Genomic DNA, 22,569 nt, shown 5'->3' on the forward strand with positions numbered 1-22,569 from the left:
CGAGACCTTTCACATGAGATAGTGAGTCCAAATTGGTAAAGAAAGGTGCATTAATTACACTGCAGTGAAGATAATATAGCATACAGGCGTTCACCTCGAGTGAGGTGGACCAAGGTGATCAATATATCTAACTCTTAAACTTTAAACTGATACATATATAGTCATAAAGTCCAGGCGTGTCATATAAAGTCCAGATGTGTTGTATAGTTTTAGTCCAATCAAATCCTTATATGCTCAACAGCAAGCTCAGAGTTAAATGGATGTTAACATCATGTGATTTGTCCAAAATAGAGACTTGTGGTCATCCGCCATGACAGTTGCTGGTTCAATTTGACCACAAAATTATTTTCTTAAACTTGAAACTGGAAGATAGCTGGTTCACCTTGTAGATGCTTACGTCACAGGCAGAAACTTCAAACCACATTTCCTAGGTGAAAGAAAGGGCAAGCGCTTTAAAAGCTCTTTTAGGAAAAAATGACAGTATATATGTTTATAAGAACCTTCATTAGACCCCCTATATTTCTACTCAACAGTCCCTCTAACAATCTCATTATAAAACACAGTTCCTCTTACAATCTCATTATGCAGCACAGTCCCTCTAACAATCTCATTATACAACACAGTTCCTCTTATAATCTCCTTATTATACAAGAACACAGTCCCTCTCGCATTTGTTAACTCATACAGCAAAAAGTCCCTCTTATAATCACTTAAAGTTGTATTAAAGGTTTAGCTTCTTTTTTTTTAAATAACAAACATTATTTAAAAAACCATTGCACAGAGCATCCCTGATCCTCTTCTTCTCGGGTCCCCTGCCGACTCTCCTGGCTTCTCCACCTTGACCAGTGACCCCAATAGCAAGCCGCTTGCTATAAGAGTGCTGGTGTATGCTCATTTCTGAGCCATGGCTCAGCCCAGCCCCCTCTCTCCCCTCACTGGCTCACTGACTGTAATTGACAGCAGTGGGAGCCAACTAATCCTTTATGCTTTAATTTATTACGCTATCTCTTCTGCTAGCAGGGACTAGTGATCCAGCGTTGCCATCTGGGCCTGTCTGCCCTCGTCATGACATAATCACACTGGAGCCTTCAGAATCTGTGATGAACCCATCAATGGACAGCCAAATGAAAGTGGCCAATAACGTGGACACCTAAAGAAGGGTCCCCCCACCCTGCAGTGAGGAAGATAGAAAACTCAAGACCCAGTGCATCATGTAATCATGGATTTGGATAAGTTTTTGGGGCATCTAGTTCAGTTTTTTTTAAACTACAGCTAGATGGGTGCCCCTTAAGTCACCCACTCAGATAGCATAGCAGAGATAACCATTACCTAGAGATAGGACATTCGGGGGGAAAAAAATTTAATTTTTGGGGGAAAAAACAGGGCTTTTTACCAAAGTTGTTTTTCGTTTTTTCTTGAAAAATTTAAAAATGTGGAATATGTTCTTTTGCAATGATAAATAATAACAGTGTATCTATGACATGGTATTCAAACTATATAACATGAAGACTTTAATTAAAGACTTGTGAGACTATATGTAAAGTCTTAAATTATTGCAAGTTCTCTCAGCTGAAGTTGCTGAAATCCTGGAATCCAATTCAAGTAACACTGTACTTCTCAATACAGTTTCCAAACAAGGGAAATATGCATTTCTGCCACTCGGGACACTGAAAGGGAATGACACCAGTTTAGTACAGTTTATACTGTACCTCCTACAGTTGGGTGCTTGTTTGGATACAGTAGATCAAGGTTTCTCATAGGGGTTCCCTGAGTAATGAGCACGTTCTGCCTCTCAGATAAGTTCCCACTGACACCATTTATCGTTTTAGCTATCTGTAAGAGGGTAATTCTTCCCAATGACCACAAGTGTAGAGAGTATTCACCCCACAGACCATCACACTAGTGTATCATGAGTTGTAGATATAGCCATTTTAAAGAAGTCCCCTGAGACCTGAAAGTTTTTTCAAGGGTTCCTCTGTGTTGAAAAAGTTGAGAAAGGCTGCAGTAGATTATATTAATGTTCTCCACCATCACAGCATAATGTTTACCTATAGTCTGGTCAGTAAATTGTTTTTTCTTTTCTTGCCCTCAGTAAAATTGAGAGACCAACATCTAGAATTTGGAAACATTTTCCAAAGTGCAAAGCTGCAATTTGCAAGTATTGTCAGAATAAATATTCTTTTCCAAATGCTACAAGGATGATCAAACACATCCTTGCATGTCAGAGGTGCCCTAAAGACATTAAAAAATACTTTATGGAATTAAATAATGAGGATAATAATGAAAGTACAAGTAGCTTTTCCCTCCAGAGTTCTCATTCCAGAAACACTCTGCTTCTTCTGGATTATCACAAACGTTTTCTTCACCGGAAGCATCTTCAAGTAAGGAAGTTTTGCAAACCACTGACTCACAAAAATACACAATCCCTTCATTTATAGAGAAAATGACACCCAACAACCTGGATCAGCTTCTGGACCAGCATTGTCTATTTCTGAAAATGCATATTGGCAGGAAGCTTTAACCACTTCAGCCCCCGAATGTTTCCCTCGTTCCTGACCAAGCATTTTTTGCTATTCCGCACTGCGCTATTTCAGTTGGTAGTTGTGTGGTCATACAATGCTGTACCCAAAAGAAATGTATGTCCATTATTCAAACAAATAGAGCTTTCTTTTGGTGATATTTGATTACCACTTGTTTTTTTTTTGTGATCTAAAAGAAAAAACACTGTACATTTTGAAAAAAAATCAATATTTTCTACTTTCTATAATAAAAAATGTCCAATAAACTTAAATTTAGTCATAAATTTAGGCCATAATGTATTCTGCTACATGCCTTTGGTAAAAAAAAAATAATCCCAATGCATGTAACATAGTTGGTTTGTGTGAAAGTTATAGTGTATACAAACCTTTTTTTTATTATTTATTTTGCTTTTTTATTTTTACATTGTCCCTTTAATTTTTATTATTATTATCATTACTTTTATTTTTATCACAGCGAATGTAAATATCCCCTGTGATAGCAATCGGCAGTGACAGGTACTCTGTTCTGAGAAAAAATGGAGTCCATTAGACTCTAGATCTCTCCTCTGCCCGTAAAGCATCTGATCACACCAGATCGGTGTGATTAGATGATTTCCCAATTTTAATATGGTCCTGTTTATATCCAGCAAAACTGAAGTGATGAAATGCTTGTTGCTTCCGGTTTCTTAGACCATAGAAATGATTGAAGCCATTCCAGTCCCCAATCTGCTTTATGGTCAGGGTACATTCCCGGGTTCCCCAGTGGGACAGGAGAGCCCGATAAAGCTATGGAAGGCAGTGGGGGGAGTCCCTATCCACTGCTTGTAAAAACAATCCAGCAGATATTCAGCCGCTAGGATTTCTTTTACATGAAAGCTGACCACCAGATGAAAAAATGAAATCAAGATGATGTCTGTAGCTGAAGGCATCATCCTTATATAACCACTCAAAGTCCAGCAATGTACCAGTACATTGCTGGTCCATGTTGGGCATATATGTAACAGCAGAGAACATGGGCATATGATGAATTGGGTCTGTGGACCAATATGACTGCAATTCATTGTTTTTTTAAAATGCCCATGTTGAGGGTTAGGCCCAAAAAAATTTTAAATTAGGAAACCGTGATAGGTTTCCATGAGAATTGTCTGGAAAGAGCTGAATTTAGGTGGGCAGAAATGTATAGTTGTGTGGATAAATTGCTTTGGTCCACAATCAGTTGATGCAAATCTTTTATGAAAAACAGTGGAAAGGCTAAACACTAGTGCTGGCAGTGAATGGGGCTAGTCCTGCTAACACTGCCTTTTTGGAGACACTATACAGTTCCGTACAAATGCTATACTAGTAATAGTGGGGATCAGCGACCTATAGCATGAGTGCGATAGTGTGTGGGTAATCTAACGCTAGCTGACTCTGACTGGGAGGGGAGCTAACTGACCCTGACGCTATTTGATGTCGCTAGTGGCAGCAATACCATAATCAGTGAAAAATGTTGTACACTGACACCGTACTAATGGCACTGGCTAGGTGACAGGGTGATCAAAGGGTTAATAGAGGTGATCAAAGTGTTAAATGTGCTAATCTGTGTTTCTAAAATGCAGTGCTTTTACTCACAGTGTGGTGTTCTCTCTTCTCTCCCTGGACCAACGGAGGGGAGCAGCATGGGCGCACACATGCGCACTCACACGAAATAGAAAGCAATGTACAGGCCTGTGCCCAGAGCCTCTGTTTGCCCTCACATTGCGAGCGAGCGGTCGGAAAGTAGTTAAAACTAAAAAAAAACCTTAAATGAATTTTTAAAAAATATTCTCAATATTTAAATTTTTTTTTAACATTATGTTTTATTATTTACAAAAAAAATACTTCTATTAAATTAGTTCACTGCAGGCATGCAGCATTCCCCTGTGTTAGTACAGCTAGTGACGTACCGGTATGTCACTCTGCCTGCAGCTACCACCGGTCCGCAGAACTTGGTGGGCGGGTGGTCCTTAAGTGGTTAAATTATTACTACCATCATACTGTTTGCCAAGCAGACACTTCTTAAGCAAGCTGTCAGCACCTGTGGTAGTGAGCTCTTAATCCACAGCTTGGGGTTCCCCAGGGCGCGGAGTCTAAGCCCCAGCCTGCTTGTTCACCAGAGCCCCTGATGGTGGGGATGGACTTGCAGCAGGCTGGGACCAGGTCGCGGCCTCCAGGTACACCCAGCTGAGGTAGAAGAGACCGCTAGCAGGAGCAGGGAGTAGACTCAGGAGATCCAGTAGGCTAGCCGAGGTCAGGACAGGCGGAAGACAGGCAATGTCAGGAACGAAGCCGAGGTCGGTACACGGATAGACAATATAGGAGGAATGTCAGGGCAGGCCGGGGTCAGTACAGAGATAAACTAGAATGGATACTCAGAGGACCATAGGGGAGCTCAGACAACAAACGTTGCTCAGGCAAAGTGAGACAGACTGAGCATGTCTTAAATAGACAGGCCAGCTAGGAGGCGGGCCAGGAAGTGATGAAGGGAAAGCACATAAAACCCAGGGAATAGCAGACGACGCCCATAGGTGAGCACAGAGAAACACACATGTGAAAGAACAGCAAGGAGGTAAGACAAACAAACAAGAGGCTGCAGGCTAACTTCTGTTTGTAAAAATACTCCACACTGAACTTTTTTTTTCAATTTTTCCGAAAATTTATATTTTTTTGGGGAAAAAAACAGGGAAAAAAAGGGTTTTTTTTCATGGCTTCAAAATTTGCTGAAATTTTACATCTCTGCCCCAACTAATGCCACCTAGAATTCCAATATTGCCTTAAAAGACCCTACACTAAAACAGGATTCATCCTGACCTATTTGGAAGGTGGGAATGACAATAGCTAACTGGAAAATATCCTCCCCATTCCATAGGAATCTAAAGCTCCTTAGATCATTGGGGCATGGGAGAGAAGATGATGAGGAGACTGCTTTAGTTGCTCAGAGAAGTGGAGGATCAGGTATTCTTCTTTTCTATGTTACCTAGACCTAAACGAGCAGGTAACCCTTAGCAAGGGAGAGTTTTCAAGTTTCCCGGAGTTGGGCCTTAAGAATCGGTAGAGTTTCCTATTTTTTCATGTTTACTATTAATACCTTGTAGGATCTGCAGTGAGACCAGTTGGTAGGGGTAGGAGTTGGGTGAGTACCTACACCAATTTGCTGAGAAAAAAAGTCCTGACCAAAAGGGTCCCTGCCCTCAAGGAGCTTACATTTTAAGGTCCCTCACATTCATACATACTAGGGCCAATTTCAGAGAGGAGCCAATTAACCTACAAGCATATCTTTGGAGTATGGGAGGAAACCCATGCAGGCACAGGAAGAACATGCAGGTAGCACCATGGTTGGGATTCAAACCTACGACACTAGTGCTGCTAGTTGGAAGGGCTAACTACTTAGCCAGCGTGCTGCGTTGTTTGGCATGGATGGAGGAATCTGTTAGATTTCTTTTGTTCAGCTCACAAGTGAAACAAAAGAAATCTATGCATGTATGGCTAGCTTTACATTCTTTTTATTTATAAATCTAATTTTCGCATAGAACCTTTGTAGTTATAGGACACCGTCCCTCTTTCAATCTCTGTATTTATACAACAGTTCTCCTTAAATCTGGCACTGGTGGCCATGAAACTACACCCTACAGCTTCTAGCTTCATTTTCTCATAAGCAGGACTGTGCAAGCTTGGCATTGTTGTACAGTGAAGGAAATCTTTAAAACAGGGTGATGTTTGATATAGGGTGAAGGATCAAAAAGGCTCTGAAAGTCACATGACATCAATGTAAGGTACTCTTAAGTACTCAGATTTAAATATAAAAACAGTATTTGCTGGAGGGGAGGGTGAGGTGTTCCGTAGTACTTTGTTCTGAGGCCTGAAATTATGCTTTATGGCAGCACTGAGTATACTGTATGTCCTCAGTAGCTATAAACCGAACAGTACCAAAGATAAAGCTCTCTGCAGCACATTCCTCACCTTTACTGTAGGAGTGAGAGTAGAGAAGACTTCCAAGTTGAATGTTTGCTTTTCTATATATGGACAAATGCCTTCCACTCATTTATAACACAGTCATATACACAGTCTTTGTTGCTAGGCCATTACCACATTAATAAATGGCTGCATTTTAGCAAGATAAAATTTTATACAATGCCAAGTAAAGTTCAAGACTTGGAACACGGTATAAGAAACTATAACTACAGAAAGAGGTGCATATTAGTTCCTAATATTCACAGTATTATTTCAGGTACTTACCGTATATAGCACCGTCAATTTATGCATATATATTGTACATTCACATCAGTCCTTAACCCTCAGAGAGTGTACAATCTTAGGTCCCTAACTCACATTCCTAAATGCACATACTGGGGCCAATTTAGACAAGTATTAAAAAACGTTTTACGTGTAGTCCTAGGGTAAAGTGTATGAATAACCTAAATGTTGTGTATTTGTAGATTGCATCTTCACTTAGCAAGGAACATTCAATGTGGGCAAATCAGTAAGACATTTCCGGCACATTACTGGTATGAGTGCTATTGGAAGCCAAGGGTCAAACCCAAGAAGGTCATATGACACGTTCATCAGAAATACCAACACATAAGCCAAATTCAAGCAGTACAGAGTAGCAACAATTTTATCATCTGTCAGTATTGCTGAAACATACTCAATAAGGTACAGTACACCGCCATATCAGAGCTAAGAAAAGTTTAGTATAGTAACACCTCTTCCATGTTGTCAAAAATTGTGTGGACTTGTTCTTCTGAGGTTTTAGAGTAACCGCTTGTGGACCACCTGTCTCAATTTTACTGTGAAGAATGGCGCTGCTGCACCAGATCACGTACATGTACATGATCTCGATTTTTCTGGGTAGGAGGTGCGTGCCCCTTCTGTGCTGTCATTCCCTAAAGCACAAGCCAATCAGCAAGTCCCAACCAAGGATTTATGGCCAGGACCTGCTGATCGGCTTAGTGAATGAGAGTTAGGCTCCGAACAGAGAGCAGTGATGCAGCTGTTTTTTCCTCCCTGCAATGCAGGGAGATAAAACAGTCACATTGCTCAGTAAAAGCAGCACATATTACACACATTACACATTGTTAGGCACAAAGTTAATTCTTTGATTGCCCCTAGATGTTAAATCCTTCCCAGCCAATGTCATTGGTACAGTGACCGTGTATAGTATCAGCAATGATCACTGTATTAGTGTCACTGGAGATGTCAGTATCATGTAGTCGGTTCTCACCCAGCGTCAGTTAGTGTCAGATTGCCCTCTCATTGCACCATCATTGTACAGTCCCACTGTAAGTCGCTAATCACCACCATTACTAGTATAAAAAAATAAATTAATTAAATTTCCAGTATAATTACCATCATTTGAAGACGCTATAACTTTTGCACAGACCAATTAATATATACTTATTGGTATTTGTTTACCAAAGGCATGTAATTGGGTGGATTGATTGTGTACAGCCCCACAGTTTTACTTGTAAGTTAAAAATATATTTCAATCATTATGGACTATTACATAGGAAAATACAAGACCATAAACAAAATTATAAAAATGTAATAATGTATCATTTTGACACATAGATAAATCTATCGCACACTCGAACATTTGTCAAACTACCAAGAGACAGACTTCTACCACTATTTACCACACACTTTATGTATTGCCCTGCATCTGTATAAATGTTAATTTGTGAAAAGGTAATCCACAAAAGGGATGTATTGTCACATTACCAGGTTCAAATGTGTTTTGAGAAATTAATCTCTTTTAGAGTTGGGCTTGATGTACGAGCTGCGTCCCACACTGCACTGTGCCCTGACAGTCCATTGTAGTTGGCCAAAGCAATGCACCTGACCACAAGTCAGGTGTAATACTTTGGCCAATCACAGCGCATGCTGATGTCTTAAGAGGGTGGGGCCACTCGGAGACATCAACTGGGTGACTCCGCCGCCTTGTGACATCATTATAGTATTTAAGAACTGTCAGGCCAGCGCAGCTGTCAGAAAGTGGGAGGGGGCCAGGATCTGGGGGCCCCTTCTTATTCTCTGATAAGCCCCCCGCCCACAGACCCTAACAAACACCTGCCATAGTTGTGGGGAAGAGGCCCTTGTCCCCATCAACATGGGGGAAAAGTGCTTTGGGGGGAGCCCCCTGACTCAAAGCACCCCCCATGTTGAGGACATGTGGCCTAGTATGGTTCAGGAGGGGGGCGCTTGCTCGTTCCCCCCCTTTCCAGACCTGCCGGGCTGCATGCTCGGACAAGGGTCTAGTATGGATTTTGGGGGACCCCCATGTCATTTATTTTTATTTTTTTTTGTCATGGGGTTTTCCCTCAAAATCCATACCAGACCTGAAGGGCTTGGTAAGGATGGGGGGTGCATTTCACATTTTGATTTTAGTGTGCATGAGATGAGCTTCTCACAACTGTAGGTTATGATCCATTGACACTTCAGTCAGTCATGAAGCAATGGTGATTTGCAAAGTGCAGCAATGCAAAACTACCCCTAATCTTTCAGTTTACTGTAGTCCGATCAGTGAAGAATGAATACTGATTGAATGCTATGGGTTACTTTGCTCCTTATTGTATTATGTAAGCCCAGTATGATGACAAAAGACATGGTGGTTTACCATACTCCTGGTACCGATTTTTTCACTGAACAGCAGGCTTTCATATGAAAGCAGTCCTAGAGGCTGTTGGAGGACCGGAGCAACATCATGACATCACCTCTAGTTGGTGGAAGAAGTAGACAATTTTGTTCTTTTTGAAAGCAAAAGTTTAAAAAAAAATGTTTTATCTTTTCCTTTTAAAGGTAAAGAAGTGGTATGGGGTCTTTTTGACCCCAGATATCTGGGGTCAGATAAGAAGACCTGTACTGTATATTTATATTACAAGGGATGATTACATTTCTTGTAATAGGAATAAAAGTGCTAAAAAAATTAAAGGGACAGTATAAAAATTAAAAAATAAGAAAAAAAATTTTTTTGAAGCCCCCCCATCCCACCATGCTCACCTGCAGAAGCAAACACATACGTAAATCGCACATACATATGCAAATGGAGTTCGCAGCACATTTGTGAGGTATCATCACGATCAGTAGAGCGAGAGTAATAATTCTAGCACTAGACCTCCTCTGTAACGCTAAACAGTTAACCTGTAAACATTTTTAAAGCATTGCCTATGCAGATTTTTAAGTACCGTAGTTTGTCACTATTCCACAAGCATGCGCAATGTTATAGCGTGACACGTTAGGTATCCATTTTCTTGCTGTAACATGCTCTTTTATAGTTTACAAAACAATTGAGATATATTGTGTTTTTTTATTCACTAAAGTGTATTTTTTCCCGAAAAATTGCATTTGAAAAACCGCTGCACAAATACCATGTGACATGAAAAAATTGCAACGATCGCCATTTCTTTCTCTAGGGTCTTTGCTAAAAAATATACATAATGTTTGAGAGGTTATAAGTAATTTTCTAGCAAAAAATACGGATTTAAATTTGTTTTGGCACGATCAGTCATATTTTCAATATAAATGCCAAAAGTTCATGATTTCTGTATGTGCACGGGCTCATCGCATAACATACTTCTGTGTTCAGATCTGTAAAAAAAATTGCAGCACATTCTGCTCCAGTAATAAAACATATGTGCTTGTGAGCCACCAGAATATGCAAATAAGTATATATACTGGATCGCTGGTTTACCTGCCCACTCTCCCTGGATGTGCGTTTAATGACAACTGATCAAATAATAACCGCGCTCCAATATTAACTAAAAAGTGCTTAGTGCTTATAATATATATGCAAAATAATCTCCAATGCTGAGTAATTATTACTATAAACTATAAATCACTGTGCAATGATATAAATGTGCTAATATTACATCAATAAACCAAGTGCTAATTCATATGAAAAAATAATAAATATAAATAAATAAATATATAAAAAGTATATAAAGAATCAATATTAAATTATATTCAAAGTTCCAATTGCAAAAGTGCTAGAGTGTTCCAACCAAATCAGATGATACTCTCCTTCCCATGAGTGGTATACTTCAATCTTGCAGCTTTGTAATTAGCCTGTGTGCCTGTGAGGGATATCCCCTCCTTTGATCCACTCCTTGTTTCAACCACTGAATGCTCCTCGCAAAGATCATGCAAGAAAAAAGAGAAGATATGGTGCCTTATCCCAGAGATATATCAAGCCTTTAATCTGCTTCCATAATGCACTCACATGTTATAAAAAAACATATCGCTTTTCAGTATGAAAGAACCACTGCCTGCGGTGAAGATGAGAATAGAGGGTGTGTGCCCCACGCTGTCAGTACTCGCCGTATCAGTGTACATGAACCCTTAAAGGATACGTTCACCATTCAGAGTATGTTACAAGTTATATCCTTAATTTGGGTGTAACACGTAACATTCTCCAGACCTACCCCCTGCACCCTGATCCTAACCTCCCTGTGACAGTGGGTGGGGGATCTTCTCCCTACATTCACTGTCACATTTTGAAATCAGCAAGCCTGTGTGGGGCTTCACCTACGCAGCTGAGTCATTCATTCACAGCAATCTGTGAATGAGAGAACTACATGTAAGATCAGCCATTGTGGCTGATGGCTTGTAGTTCCCAATGAACTGCGAGAGCTTGCTGATGACCTCTCTCCTAGTTATTTGACAAGCCCTGCACCTTGTAAACAGCTAGCCCCCTGAAAGCTACAGGGCTTGTCTGCAGAAACCTGACATTGAACCCCTGATCCGCTAATCACGTGTTCAATTCTTAGCTGGCTTTCCCAAAAGGTGAATTTAGTCTTTAAAGGTATAGCTAATAATGTCTGTCAACATGAGGAGACTTCAAAATTTAGCAGTCTTTGATTGCAGCAGATGTTTCAAAACAGATACAAGAGTCCCTAGATTGTTAAAATCTCAGTGCTGTCAAGCAGTAAGATACATCTTGGGTGGGACTGACACATATGTTTGTGTGAAAAGACAATCTGATTCTTCACAATGCCATGGGACTCTGTAGAATAATGAAAAAATGACAATCACAGCAGAAGAGAAATTCAGAGAGGAACACGATGAACACTTTAATGTTGCTAGCAGTTTAGATATAAGTCTTGTCATTCTTTTAATTATGTTTTTGGCTTCTATAAATCTGTTCAACAAATTGACTTACTAAACCTCAAGAGATCCTTTGACAGCTATTTTATTTTAAATGGATTATTTTATTTCCTGGCAATGTTCTTTCTGTGGGAAAACTGACACAGCTCAATTAAAGCAGAAGCCAAGGCACCTGGATCAAGGGATAGTTCAGCAGACAAAGTACTCTAAAAGAACCTGCATTACATTGTGGAAGGACTGTAAACTATTCTTCTAAAATTAGGTCACATAATCTCACTGCTTTGCTTTCTATTTCAAAAGATACAGCTTAGAAGGAGGAACTCCTCCTCCAGAAGCAAATCCATTGTAGGGTAGTGTCATTTGCATTTGCATCCTGTAACGGAACCGACCCCAGACTGCGCTTGGGTATTTCCGTTAGACTACCGCTTCCCGTCCGAACATCGACAACAGACACCACAGCTGACCATACAAGACTAGATGTCACCAATCTTGAAGTAATCCAGAAAGTAGACTAGTTTATTTGAACACAGATACAAGATATATACATCAAGGGACAAATCCCCCCTCCCTGCATAATGACACAGGGTGGGGCAATCTACACTTAGCAACAAGAGACACACATGTATTCATACCAGCAGACAGTCCCATCAGGAGGGAGGGCTGCTGGAGACACCCCCCACTAAGTTAATACACATAAACATATACATCCCATAACAGTTTGCTCTCAAGCAAGACAAACAATAGAACAATGGGATGCAACCACATGGCATTAAACAATCAACAACCCTCCACCCCAATATTAGGACAGATCACCCTGTACCCCTAAAAGGTACAGGGTAACTTACACATAATAGGGATATGGGGAGCTGAGACAGGGGTCTCCTCACCTCTCTAAAGTGAGCTGGGTTCCATGGGCCCCCCACACAAAGTGACTCCCGTCACACATCCCTACTCATTTCCAACCCCAAGGCCCATTCCTACTTGCAACTGAAGGTATTAAAGTGATTGTAAAGCCTCACCTTGTAAAACAACCCATTCAGTTTAAAATAAAAATGAAAGACAAAACATTTGTTTATAGATATATAAAAAAAGTAAAGACCTTTTTTCCTTTTTACATAAGTGATTACAAACCTTCTGTTCTCAAGTGTATAAGAGCTGGGGCAGGAGAAACAGCAATATAATGATCTTTCCAGTAGAAATATGTTCAGGGGGGGCGTGTCTGATCATCTCTGGTCATTGGAGGAAGCAGGCTGGGTTACCAGCACAGCTAGAGAACTGACCACGCTGTGTTTTCATGCAGTTTTTAATAGGAAAGCAGAGGGACTGGTAGGATCACCAGGTATTTCACACAATGGAAGCAATACGAAGAGCACAGGATACTTTTTCATACATGTACATGGTACAGAAGGCACATATCAGGAATGTGAAATATTGGGTTTACATATTCTTTAAGCAAAGAGAAGGGGTAAAAATTTCCCCAGGCATTTTTACTTTTTCCGCAGCACACTAATTCATCTATTGATGTTTTTGATGAATAAATGATTGTGTTTTTCCAGTATATCATCTGATTTTAATGTCTGTTTGAAAAGAAGCTGTCTGTGCAGATCCACCGCTGCTAAACCATCATCCAACATGGCTAACATACAGTACGAATTGTGGTATTCCAGGGGGTTTCACTCGAGGTATAGTTAGATCAGATCAGCCAGGAAATATTGTTTCAGGGCTTGATGGCCCACTTTTATTTAAATGAGAAGTAAGCATTCCAATGAAAATAGAAAAAATAAAAGGTTACTTTTTCAAAAGGTTTACACCATCACTTCAAACACAAAACTAAAATGGCATTAAGACTCCTAGCTTCCCATGTAGTACTACTGCTCAGGTCTCAAGCTTAGGCCTTTGGTCTGGTCCCTGACCAGTTCACAGCACCATCGTGCTCACATGCAAGCTCTGTATCTCTCTCACACTCTTGCATCCCCCTACTTCACTAGCTCCATGCCCTGGCCTCTGGGCAGGGCACCTCCTTTCTCCCGGGTGGAGCCCTAGATTGCAGACAGGCTCTTCATTATAAAGGCTGTGAATAACTGCACGCATAGCCTGCTGGACTCCAATAAGACCCAGGCACAGAGTTAGAGGCTTTTGTACTCCCAAGATGCCTTGAACGCCAGAATCCAATCTGGGAATTACCAATACTAGAGAAAACTGAGAATCCAAATTTGTCCATTCATATTATTCATTCTGAAGCCCCTCTGCATCCTTGAGAAACTTGTGTGCCATTTACATTTTTTTACAGTGGCAGGGCCAAGCACTCTCACAATGTCTATTGATAGATAATTGGGGGGATAAAGATTATCCTTGGCTACCAGCCTTTTTTTAAAACCACCTATCCACCTATATTTTTGGTCCCCTTACCTGTGTTGCCCACTTCTGGCAAGTGCAGGCCTTGAGGATGAGGGGTGAAGTATACTTTTGCATACATTTACAACTTTGACTTTATTAATGACATTTAATTATTACCTTTCTTTGCTGTTCTATACTTAGCGGATGATGATTTGACCTGTTATGTAACTTTTTTACTATTTTTCAGAATATGACATTCCTAATGAGCCTAATATGCATTTTGTTAAATCTATATTCAAATTTTTCACACTGGGATTTTCACATCCTGAAGAAGTGGGAAAAACCCCAAAAATGCACTGACATATTTAATACATAGTAATATGTTATTTGACTGTGTTATACTTAGACATAAGGGAATTTATGTAAGGTATGATTTTTTTTAATCTGTAAGGGAGTATGGTGGACACCAAAGTTTTATTGTTTTTCGAATAAAGTATAGCTGATGAGATGGAATAATTTTTGGTTTGTGTATATTAAATATGTTGGATGTAAGGACAGTCCCTTTTCAAACAAAGATGATAAATTACACTGTGATTAGATTGAGTACTAGGATTACTAGTACTCAGATTAAAGTGGAATCTGCATCTTTATCCAATGTTTGCCCGTTTAAATAGGTGTGCGTAGGAAAAAAAATCAAACGTTTTCATGGGGTGCACTTTCTTTTTCACATGACTGTGCAGATAGATGGATATTTATATATGTATATACACAAAAATATTCTATATAGTTCCCTACTCTACATCTTCATGCCTACTTGTAGAGTCATCATAACATTTCCAATAGAATATTCAAACTTTATTGAAAAAGGTAACCTACAGATTTTTTATTATTTTTTTTTCTGCCTATGTCATGTTGGGATTTTCCTTCACTTCCTGTCCCAAAGACTTACCAGGAAGTTAGAGGAAACCTCTACAAAGTGAGATGAATTACTATCCTAGGCAGTTATCAAAGCAACAGGTATTCCCATTAGAAGATTTACCTTCGCTTCTTTTTATGGTGTCAACTGTATAATTTTTAATTCCTATCACTTGGCTTCTCAGTGCCAAAAATTAGAGAGGGAGAATCTACCTAGCTGGGAGAGCGACAGCAATGAAAAGTTTATTCTGCCTCAATTCTATGGTATTACACCAGTTCAGACTTGAGGCATTGAGAATTTGGAACCCTATTGAGCTTTTGGTTGATTTCACCTAGTGTATAAATAAATTTTACTGATGACATATTTCCAAGCTGGCTGAAATTGATGTAAATGGTAGGGGTTGGACAGAACAATGGAAATGCCTAACCGTATAGTTTATATATACAAATGTATCCTGTAAGAAGCAGGACCATCCATTTGAAAAGATGCTAATTCAGTTTTGTGGTTATTTTGGAGATTGTACTGTAACATAAGCTATCGTGTGTCTATCTTTCCTTGGTTATGAGCTTCAACATGAAACTACTTTTCCTACTTAAGCAAACATGACAAAGCATACAAAAAGGCTACCAATGCTTGCCAAATAACAGCATCTGTGTGAGCCTATTGCAGTTAGAAATGACTTGGTCAGTGGTACACTGTTGCTTTACAATTGCCTGGAAACATAATATGGCAGATGTCTGGACAAGCACATCCTGGCCTTTAAAGAATCTTTGGTAATGAAAAGATCTTTCAGCAAACAAGCAAGTTCCCATTAAAAAAACTGGAGAAGGAACAATGGGCCTTGAAGAAAACAATTGTGACTGGCCAGGAGACTCCATTTAGGCCAATCAAATTTCCCCAAAGAATGTTTGGCCAAAGTCATGGAGATACCTACAAACATTTATGTTCCCCCATAAAAATGTATAGTGGAGAAATAGCCTTTCTACCAAGCTCTTTCTGAGTACACCGGGCCACCTATTATATAATATTATAGGTTAGCAGCAATCTCTTGGTATGGGAAACATAAGATTACAATTCTGAACTACATCTGAGACTATGGATACTACAGTTATGCTTAAAGCGGTAATAAACTGCAAAAAAAATAAATCTCTGCAAGGCAATGGTATAATGTACTAGTATACATCGCATACTAGCACATTATGTAAAATATACCTTAAAACAAAGCCCTCCAGCGGTGCGTTGTCACCATTGTAAAGGCTTCCATCTTTACCCGGTCTTCCGTTCGGGTTCGAAAGCTCCAACTGAGCCGCAATGAAGTCACTCCCACGCATGCGCACTGGAGTCATGGGCCATTCCTTCAGAGAACATGCGCCAACTAAAAAAAAACTGAATATCTCCTAAACCAGTGGTTTCCAAACTGTGGCCTGGGGGCTTGCTTTTATCTAGCCCTTGGGGCAATATTTCATCCTCAGACACCAACAATGGGGCATAATTCCCTCCACTAAAACCAATGAAGGGGCACAATTCCTCCCAATTACATTAACGATAGGACACAATTTCTCCCAACTACACCAATGATGGGGCATGATTCTTCCCACCCAATGACACCAACGAGGGGGCTCAATTCCTCTAACAGACATAAAAAATGGGCATTTTCTACTTCCAATAGCCACAGTCCAGCCCCCATAAAGTCTGAAGGACAGTGAACTGGCTCTTTGTTTAGAAAGTTTGGAGACCCCTGTCCTAAAAGGTGAATGTTTAGGAGTTATTTATTATACCTACAAGTAAGCTTAGTATAAGTTTATCTGTAGGCAGAAATGATCAAAGTGGGTTTACTACCACTTTAATCCAAGTGGGAAAGCATGCAATACAGAATGAGTGGAAAGAGGGTTAACATGTAAACTGAGGATGTACAACCAACACTTTTTCTTTTTTTTTTTTAGTTTCAGATAGTGAAAGATCTTTCCAAAATGATAGGATATCCACTGTTAGGAAGTTGTCACCAAAACAAGTGTCCTTATTGGGATGCTTCCCCTCAATATATATTTCTGTGACAACATGCAATACACATTATTGATTTCCAATCACTTCCTGTAGCAAGGACAATGGTCACCAAGACTAATAGTGTGAATGACTCTTCCTACTGAGGATAAGGCCAGCAATAAAAACTAACCCTAACTAATTTCTAACCCTTCCATGCTCTGTCCAAAAGAAAATGTGCCTTTGCATACACTTCAATGTCAATAAAAATTCTGACTTTAGCAAAGTTTTGATTTGCCCTGTATATCCTTTTCAGTTTATTGAATATATTGTGTTGCCTGGAACTTAATAAATATGATACTTCTTAAAAATATATTACCAACCTTTTATTTTCCTTTTGTGCAGAGATGTCAACCAGGATTCTACTATTCAGTTTCTGGAGAATGTCTACCATGTTCGTGCAATGGAAATGCATACAAATGCCTGGATGGTTCCGGCTCCTGTGTGGTAAGGTCATCCTCATAGTTATCTAATTTTTTCAATGTTTCTTAGAGCAGAGTCAACATCTGTGTTTATGTACTACAAGTATGCAAACCACTGTGAAATGTTTCCAATTGGTTACATATGGTTACCAGATATCCATTATTGTAAAATCCATTCTGAAAACTATGCAAATCTCCCTGGGTTTTTTTTCTCTAATTTAGCTGTTTCTTTTTTAATGGAATAAAAATCATAACACTTAATTTGTGTTAAAGGTTTTTATAGAGAAAAAGGTTAAACCAGTGCCACTAATATGTTGGAAACACTCAGAAGTGCTCATTGTCACCATCTAAGGAACTCACTCTGATTCTCAGCCACTTATTGGCAGTGAATCTGACTTATTGGGGAGATTTAGTAAAACTTGTGCACCCAGAATCTGGTGGAGTTGTAAATGGTAACCAATCAGCTTATACCTACAGCTTGTTCAATTAAGCTTTGGCAATAAAAGCTAGAAACTGACTGGTTTCTATGCAGAGCTGCACCAGAAATTACATTCTCCAGGAAGATCAGAAGACACCTGCTAAAAACAAGAGAGTTTTAATGTACAGTAATTTATGTTTAAATCCATAAGATTTGCCTGGACAGTCCTGTTTTTTTGTCAGTTGTCCTCTGTGAGGGCTTTGTACCAGCAGTGTCCTGGGATCACAGTGTGATGTTCTGATAGTTTTATCAGTAGCAGTAGCAGCGCCAGCACTGCCCACTAGTCCTGCCTTCTGTCTGTCCACACTGGTCCTACCCCCTGCAACCCACATTCCCACCCACAACATGCAATTTTGGTGTATTGCATGCTGTGCCAGTGATGAGACAGGGCATGTGTGCAAGCAGGAAGATGGAAGCTTAGTGGATCATGTGACTGAATCTGCTGCTGCGTTCTGATTGCACCTGCTCAACCTGAGCTAGTCTGGGTGAAAGTATTTGAGTGAGTAAAAGTTTTTTTTTCACATTCTTCACTGACCATAAATGTGAGGGGTCATTTAACCACAGACCACCAAACTGGTGGTCATTCTAAAGAGCCTCCATTCATTGGTGGTTAGTTATGTGCCCTCCCTCTTATATAGACTGACCGCCAAGGTATATGTATGTACATATATATTTTTTTTTTGGGGGGGGGCAATGGGTTAACAGCACTGCCACTGGCCATCAATGCAGAGGGAACTGGGTTAATTTAAACTGACCACAAGGGAGAAAGTGTTGATTAACAATCCCACTGACTACTAAGATTGGTGTGTTTTTAAATTAAACTGACCATCAATGAAAGAAGGGGGTTAAGGCAGGGTTGACAGCATTTCAACTGACACCAGTTCTGGGGGATATTATTATTGTGGCCACTGGCACCAATGCTGGGGGTTATTATTGTGGTAACTGGCACTAATGCTGGGGGTTATTATTGTGGTAACTGGCACCAATGCTGGGGTTTATTACTGCAGTCACTGACACCAAAGCTGAGAGGTTAATATTGCACTCACTGACAGTAATGCTGGTAATTCTTTTTTAAAACCAATAATTTACATTCAAACAGTACAAGATATAACCAATTTACATTCATGTTTGCATTATTTGCACAAATGAATGTACATGCACTTTCATTGGATGAATGGCTATGCAAATTCTTTATAAATAAAGTGTTGGACAAATCTTGTTTAAAAATCCCCCTGGAAGCCTGTAGGTAAAGAATCCAGTTTGAAAAATCTGGCTATTATTAGGGCAAATGGGCAAGCAATTTTTAAAAAAGGCATGGGAAGCTGGGCATTGTCATGGAGGACAATGTCAATTTAAAAAAATGTTTTAAAATACCATACAGCAGAGAAAGGGTCCTTTTTTATGTAGCTTTCAGAGTGAAAAAGCAAATACACAAATCTTTAACCACTTGCTCTCCAGAGGATTTACCCCCCTTCCTGACCAGGCCATTTTTTGCAATAAGGTGCTGCATTTGTTTAACTGACAATTGCACAGTCATGCAATGCTGTACCCAAAGGAAATTTATGTCCTTTTTTCCCCACAAATAGAGCTTTCTTTTGGTGGTATTTGATCACCTGTGCATTTTTTATTTTTTGCGCTATAAACAATAAAGCCTTACAATTTTGGAAAAAGAAAACAATATTTTTGACTTTTTTACTATAAAACATATCCAGTAAAAATTTTTTTAAAAAAATCAAATTTCATCATGCATTTAGGCCAGAATGTATTCTGTGTCATATCTTTGCTAAACAAAAATCTCAATACATGTAAATTAATTGGTTTACGTGAAAGTTATAGCGTCTACAAATAGCGGTATATATGCTGGAATTTTTTTATTTTATTTTATACTAGTAATGGCAGCAATCAGCGACTTATAGCGGGATTGTGGGACTGCGGCGGGCATTCTGACACTGGGGGAACTGACTAACTGCCACTGACATCCCAAGGACACTAATACAGTGATCAGTGCTAATAAAAAGCACTGACACTGTACTAATGACACTGGGCAGGAAGGAGTTAACATCTGGGGGGATCAAAGGATTAACTGTGTGCTGTTTTACTGTGTGTGTTGTACTAGGGAAACATGCTGCTTTGTATTGCTCTGCTATACAGAGCAATACAAAGCAGCATGTTAGTACTGACAGGGGAGAGTGCGGTGTTGTTTACACACAGACCTCTCCCCTGTCACTGTTCCTTGGCAATACTTGGCAATCGCTGGGTGCCAGAGGGGAATCTCCGGCCAAGACCTGGGGATCAAGAGCTGTAGCTGTCAATGGCGGTGTGGGTAGGGAATCTTTAACACAAGGAGGGGTGGCAACAGCCAGGGCTGTTAGAAATCATGGGGCCCCGTACAGCCTAACTGATGGAACCCCTGACTCCACCCACCCATCAGGGCTGCTTTGTGAAAACCATTGCACAGAACAGGTAAGTATATGTTTGTTGTTTTAGATTTCACACTGATGCAGTGCGCAATTCGCACTGCTTTCTGTTCGCACCCCATTCATGTGAACCGTTGCGGGTGTGTATGTTAAGTTAACAACACCCTGAAATCGGTTCACAAAACATGGCGCGATGTGCAGAATTGGATTGCATGGGTGTGAATACCCATGTGATCCGATTCTAGTGCAGACAAAAAAAGGCACTATTTTGTTAGGGATGCGGTGTGAACTGAGGTATACAAAATGTATAGGTCAAATTGCACCGCACAGAATTCGCATGTGATTTGCACAGGAATGCGGTGCCGTTCCTGTGTGAATCACATGCAATATATCCCGCACCGCAGAAGTGTGAACGCAGGCTTAATTAATAAAAAAAACAAAGCTTTACAATCACTTTAAGACACTTCTTAGCTGTAAAGTCATTTTAATTTTTGTGGTTTTCTTCCATAGACAAATATGACATTTCCCTGCTCCTGTAGTCTCCTGCGATATAAACCCATCACATATCCCAGGAGACTGCGGGAGTCCCTGACTGGAGAACACTTTGATTGCTGCTAGTGGCTATACTAGCTGCTAGCAATAATCGCATGTCAAATCTGACAGGCTGGTATACATCCACCCAAAAAAGGAAAAAAAGTCCCTGATGGCCACAATCTATGGACTCCCAGCTCCAGTCTCCAGAGGTGAGCAGATGGGGCCCCCCTTAGCCCCGCAGGGAGAATGATAGCCCAGGACTCTGGTGGGGAATAGTATATTATATACACAGATTGACTTTACATAGTGACATCCAAATGAAGTCTGAAGCTGCCGGCCAAGCCCCCCTGCTAGGTGACAGGGCCCGGGCACCCTACATGAGGCCCGGTGGAACCCCCTTATCAGCGGCCATGGCAGCAGCACACAGTCTCTAGAATCTCTCCTCTCCCAACTGTCTGTACTCACAAATGTCTTCAGACGATTGACTGCCTCTTTCCAGTGCCCTACAGAAATGTTCTCCCTGTGATACCAGAATAGATCCACAAATGACAGGCCCTCTCAGTCACCCCAGCAACTTCCAGCAAAATCCAGCTCCCCAGTTCACCCAGCTGGTACTGCAATGATCAGCAAACACGTGGCAGGTGGCCCCCCAGGCTATGATCTCCACCAGAAGATTCCCTTTTTCCTACAGGGATTGATAGAGGCAGTATAAATATTCAAGCTCCACACCTATGTTCCAGAACCATCCAAAGGGTTCTAGAAGGCAGTAGGAATAATCAAACCTGCAGCTTGTGAAACAGAAAACAGACCTAAACAATCACAAACAGCCATTCTGATTACAGTGAGCCAGAACTAAATTTACCTAATCATAGCATCTATCTAGGAGGGTGTTACATTTTCATTTACAATTAGCTTGACTTACATATAGCACTTGTTCCCCAGTCTGACTCATTACCTAAAAAAAAATGCCTTTTTTCAGGTAGTTTTATCAACGACACATGCTTTTTCATCAAGCGGTATTAGGCCTGCTTTGGCCCACAGATTGAAACTGGTCTGCTGCTTGCTGAGGATCTCCTTGTTCTCACTGTTGAAAAAGCATCCTTTGTAATTACTATCAAACTCTCATTAACAATTTAGATACCACAGATTATACAGCAGTGTAAAATTGGCCATAACAGGTCAATATCAAGACTAGGCCCAAATGTAGTGGAGACACAGAACAAAGACAGGTATTTTCATGTAAAAATTAGATTACATGTGATGAAGCAGCAACAAGACCATTTAATCATGGATAATAGGTGTAACCACTAAATACCTTGCTTTCATTTTTATTAATAGGATAGAGGGGTGCATGAGAGATATAATATGAGGTAGTTAAGGCCTACACTATTTTTGCACTTTTTTCTTTCAAATGATGCAACAGCACATCATTCACTTGTTGCTGAGCAAAAGAAGTTTGCACAGTTCATTCCATCTCTCCAACGTGGACTCTACTATGTACAGTTTGCAATTACCATGGTTATCTGTCCACCTTGTTGGAGGATCAGATTGCTGGTGAGCTTTTTTCATGGTCAGAAAAATATAAATTCTGTACTTTGGGCACTTCAAACCAAGTAAAATACTACCAACATGAAATAAAAACCAATGTTCCCTCAAAAGAAATCAAAACACCAAAATAACACCCACAAATCAAAAAGTTTTGCTATGGACAGGGCAGCTGCTAGAAGTGAACCACAAACTAAAATTAAGAGACAAAATTCCCCCAATATTAAGAACAAACAAAACAGCA

The 22,569-nt window shown here is 40.1% G+C and overlaps 1 protein-coding gene across 1 annotated transcript in view; it reads left to right on the top strand.

The window, feature by feature from the left end:
- The window catches only part of LOC149457556 (laminin subunit alpha-4-like), a 148,210-nt gene that overhangs the window by 19,837 nt on the left and 105,804 nt on the right, over positions 1–22,569 (top strand). The window contains exon 2 of the mRNA XM_089683540.1: positions 17,275–17,376. Coding sequence (XP_089539666.1) covers positions 17,275–17,376 — 102 coding nt within the window. The remainder of the gene's footprint in view (positions 1–17,274; positions 17,377–22,569) is intronic.

The sequence above is a fragment of the Staurois parvus genome, unplaced genomic scaffold, assembly GCF_062004578.1.
Source record: "Staurois parvus isolate SC_StPar_1 unplaced genomic scaffold, SC_StPar_1.0 ptg000314l, whole genome shotgun sequence".
NCBI classification, from domain to species: Eukaryota; Metazoa; Chordata; class Amphibia; order Anura; family Ranidae; genus Staurois; species Staurois parvus.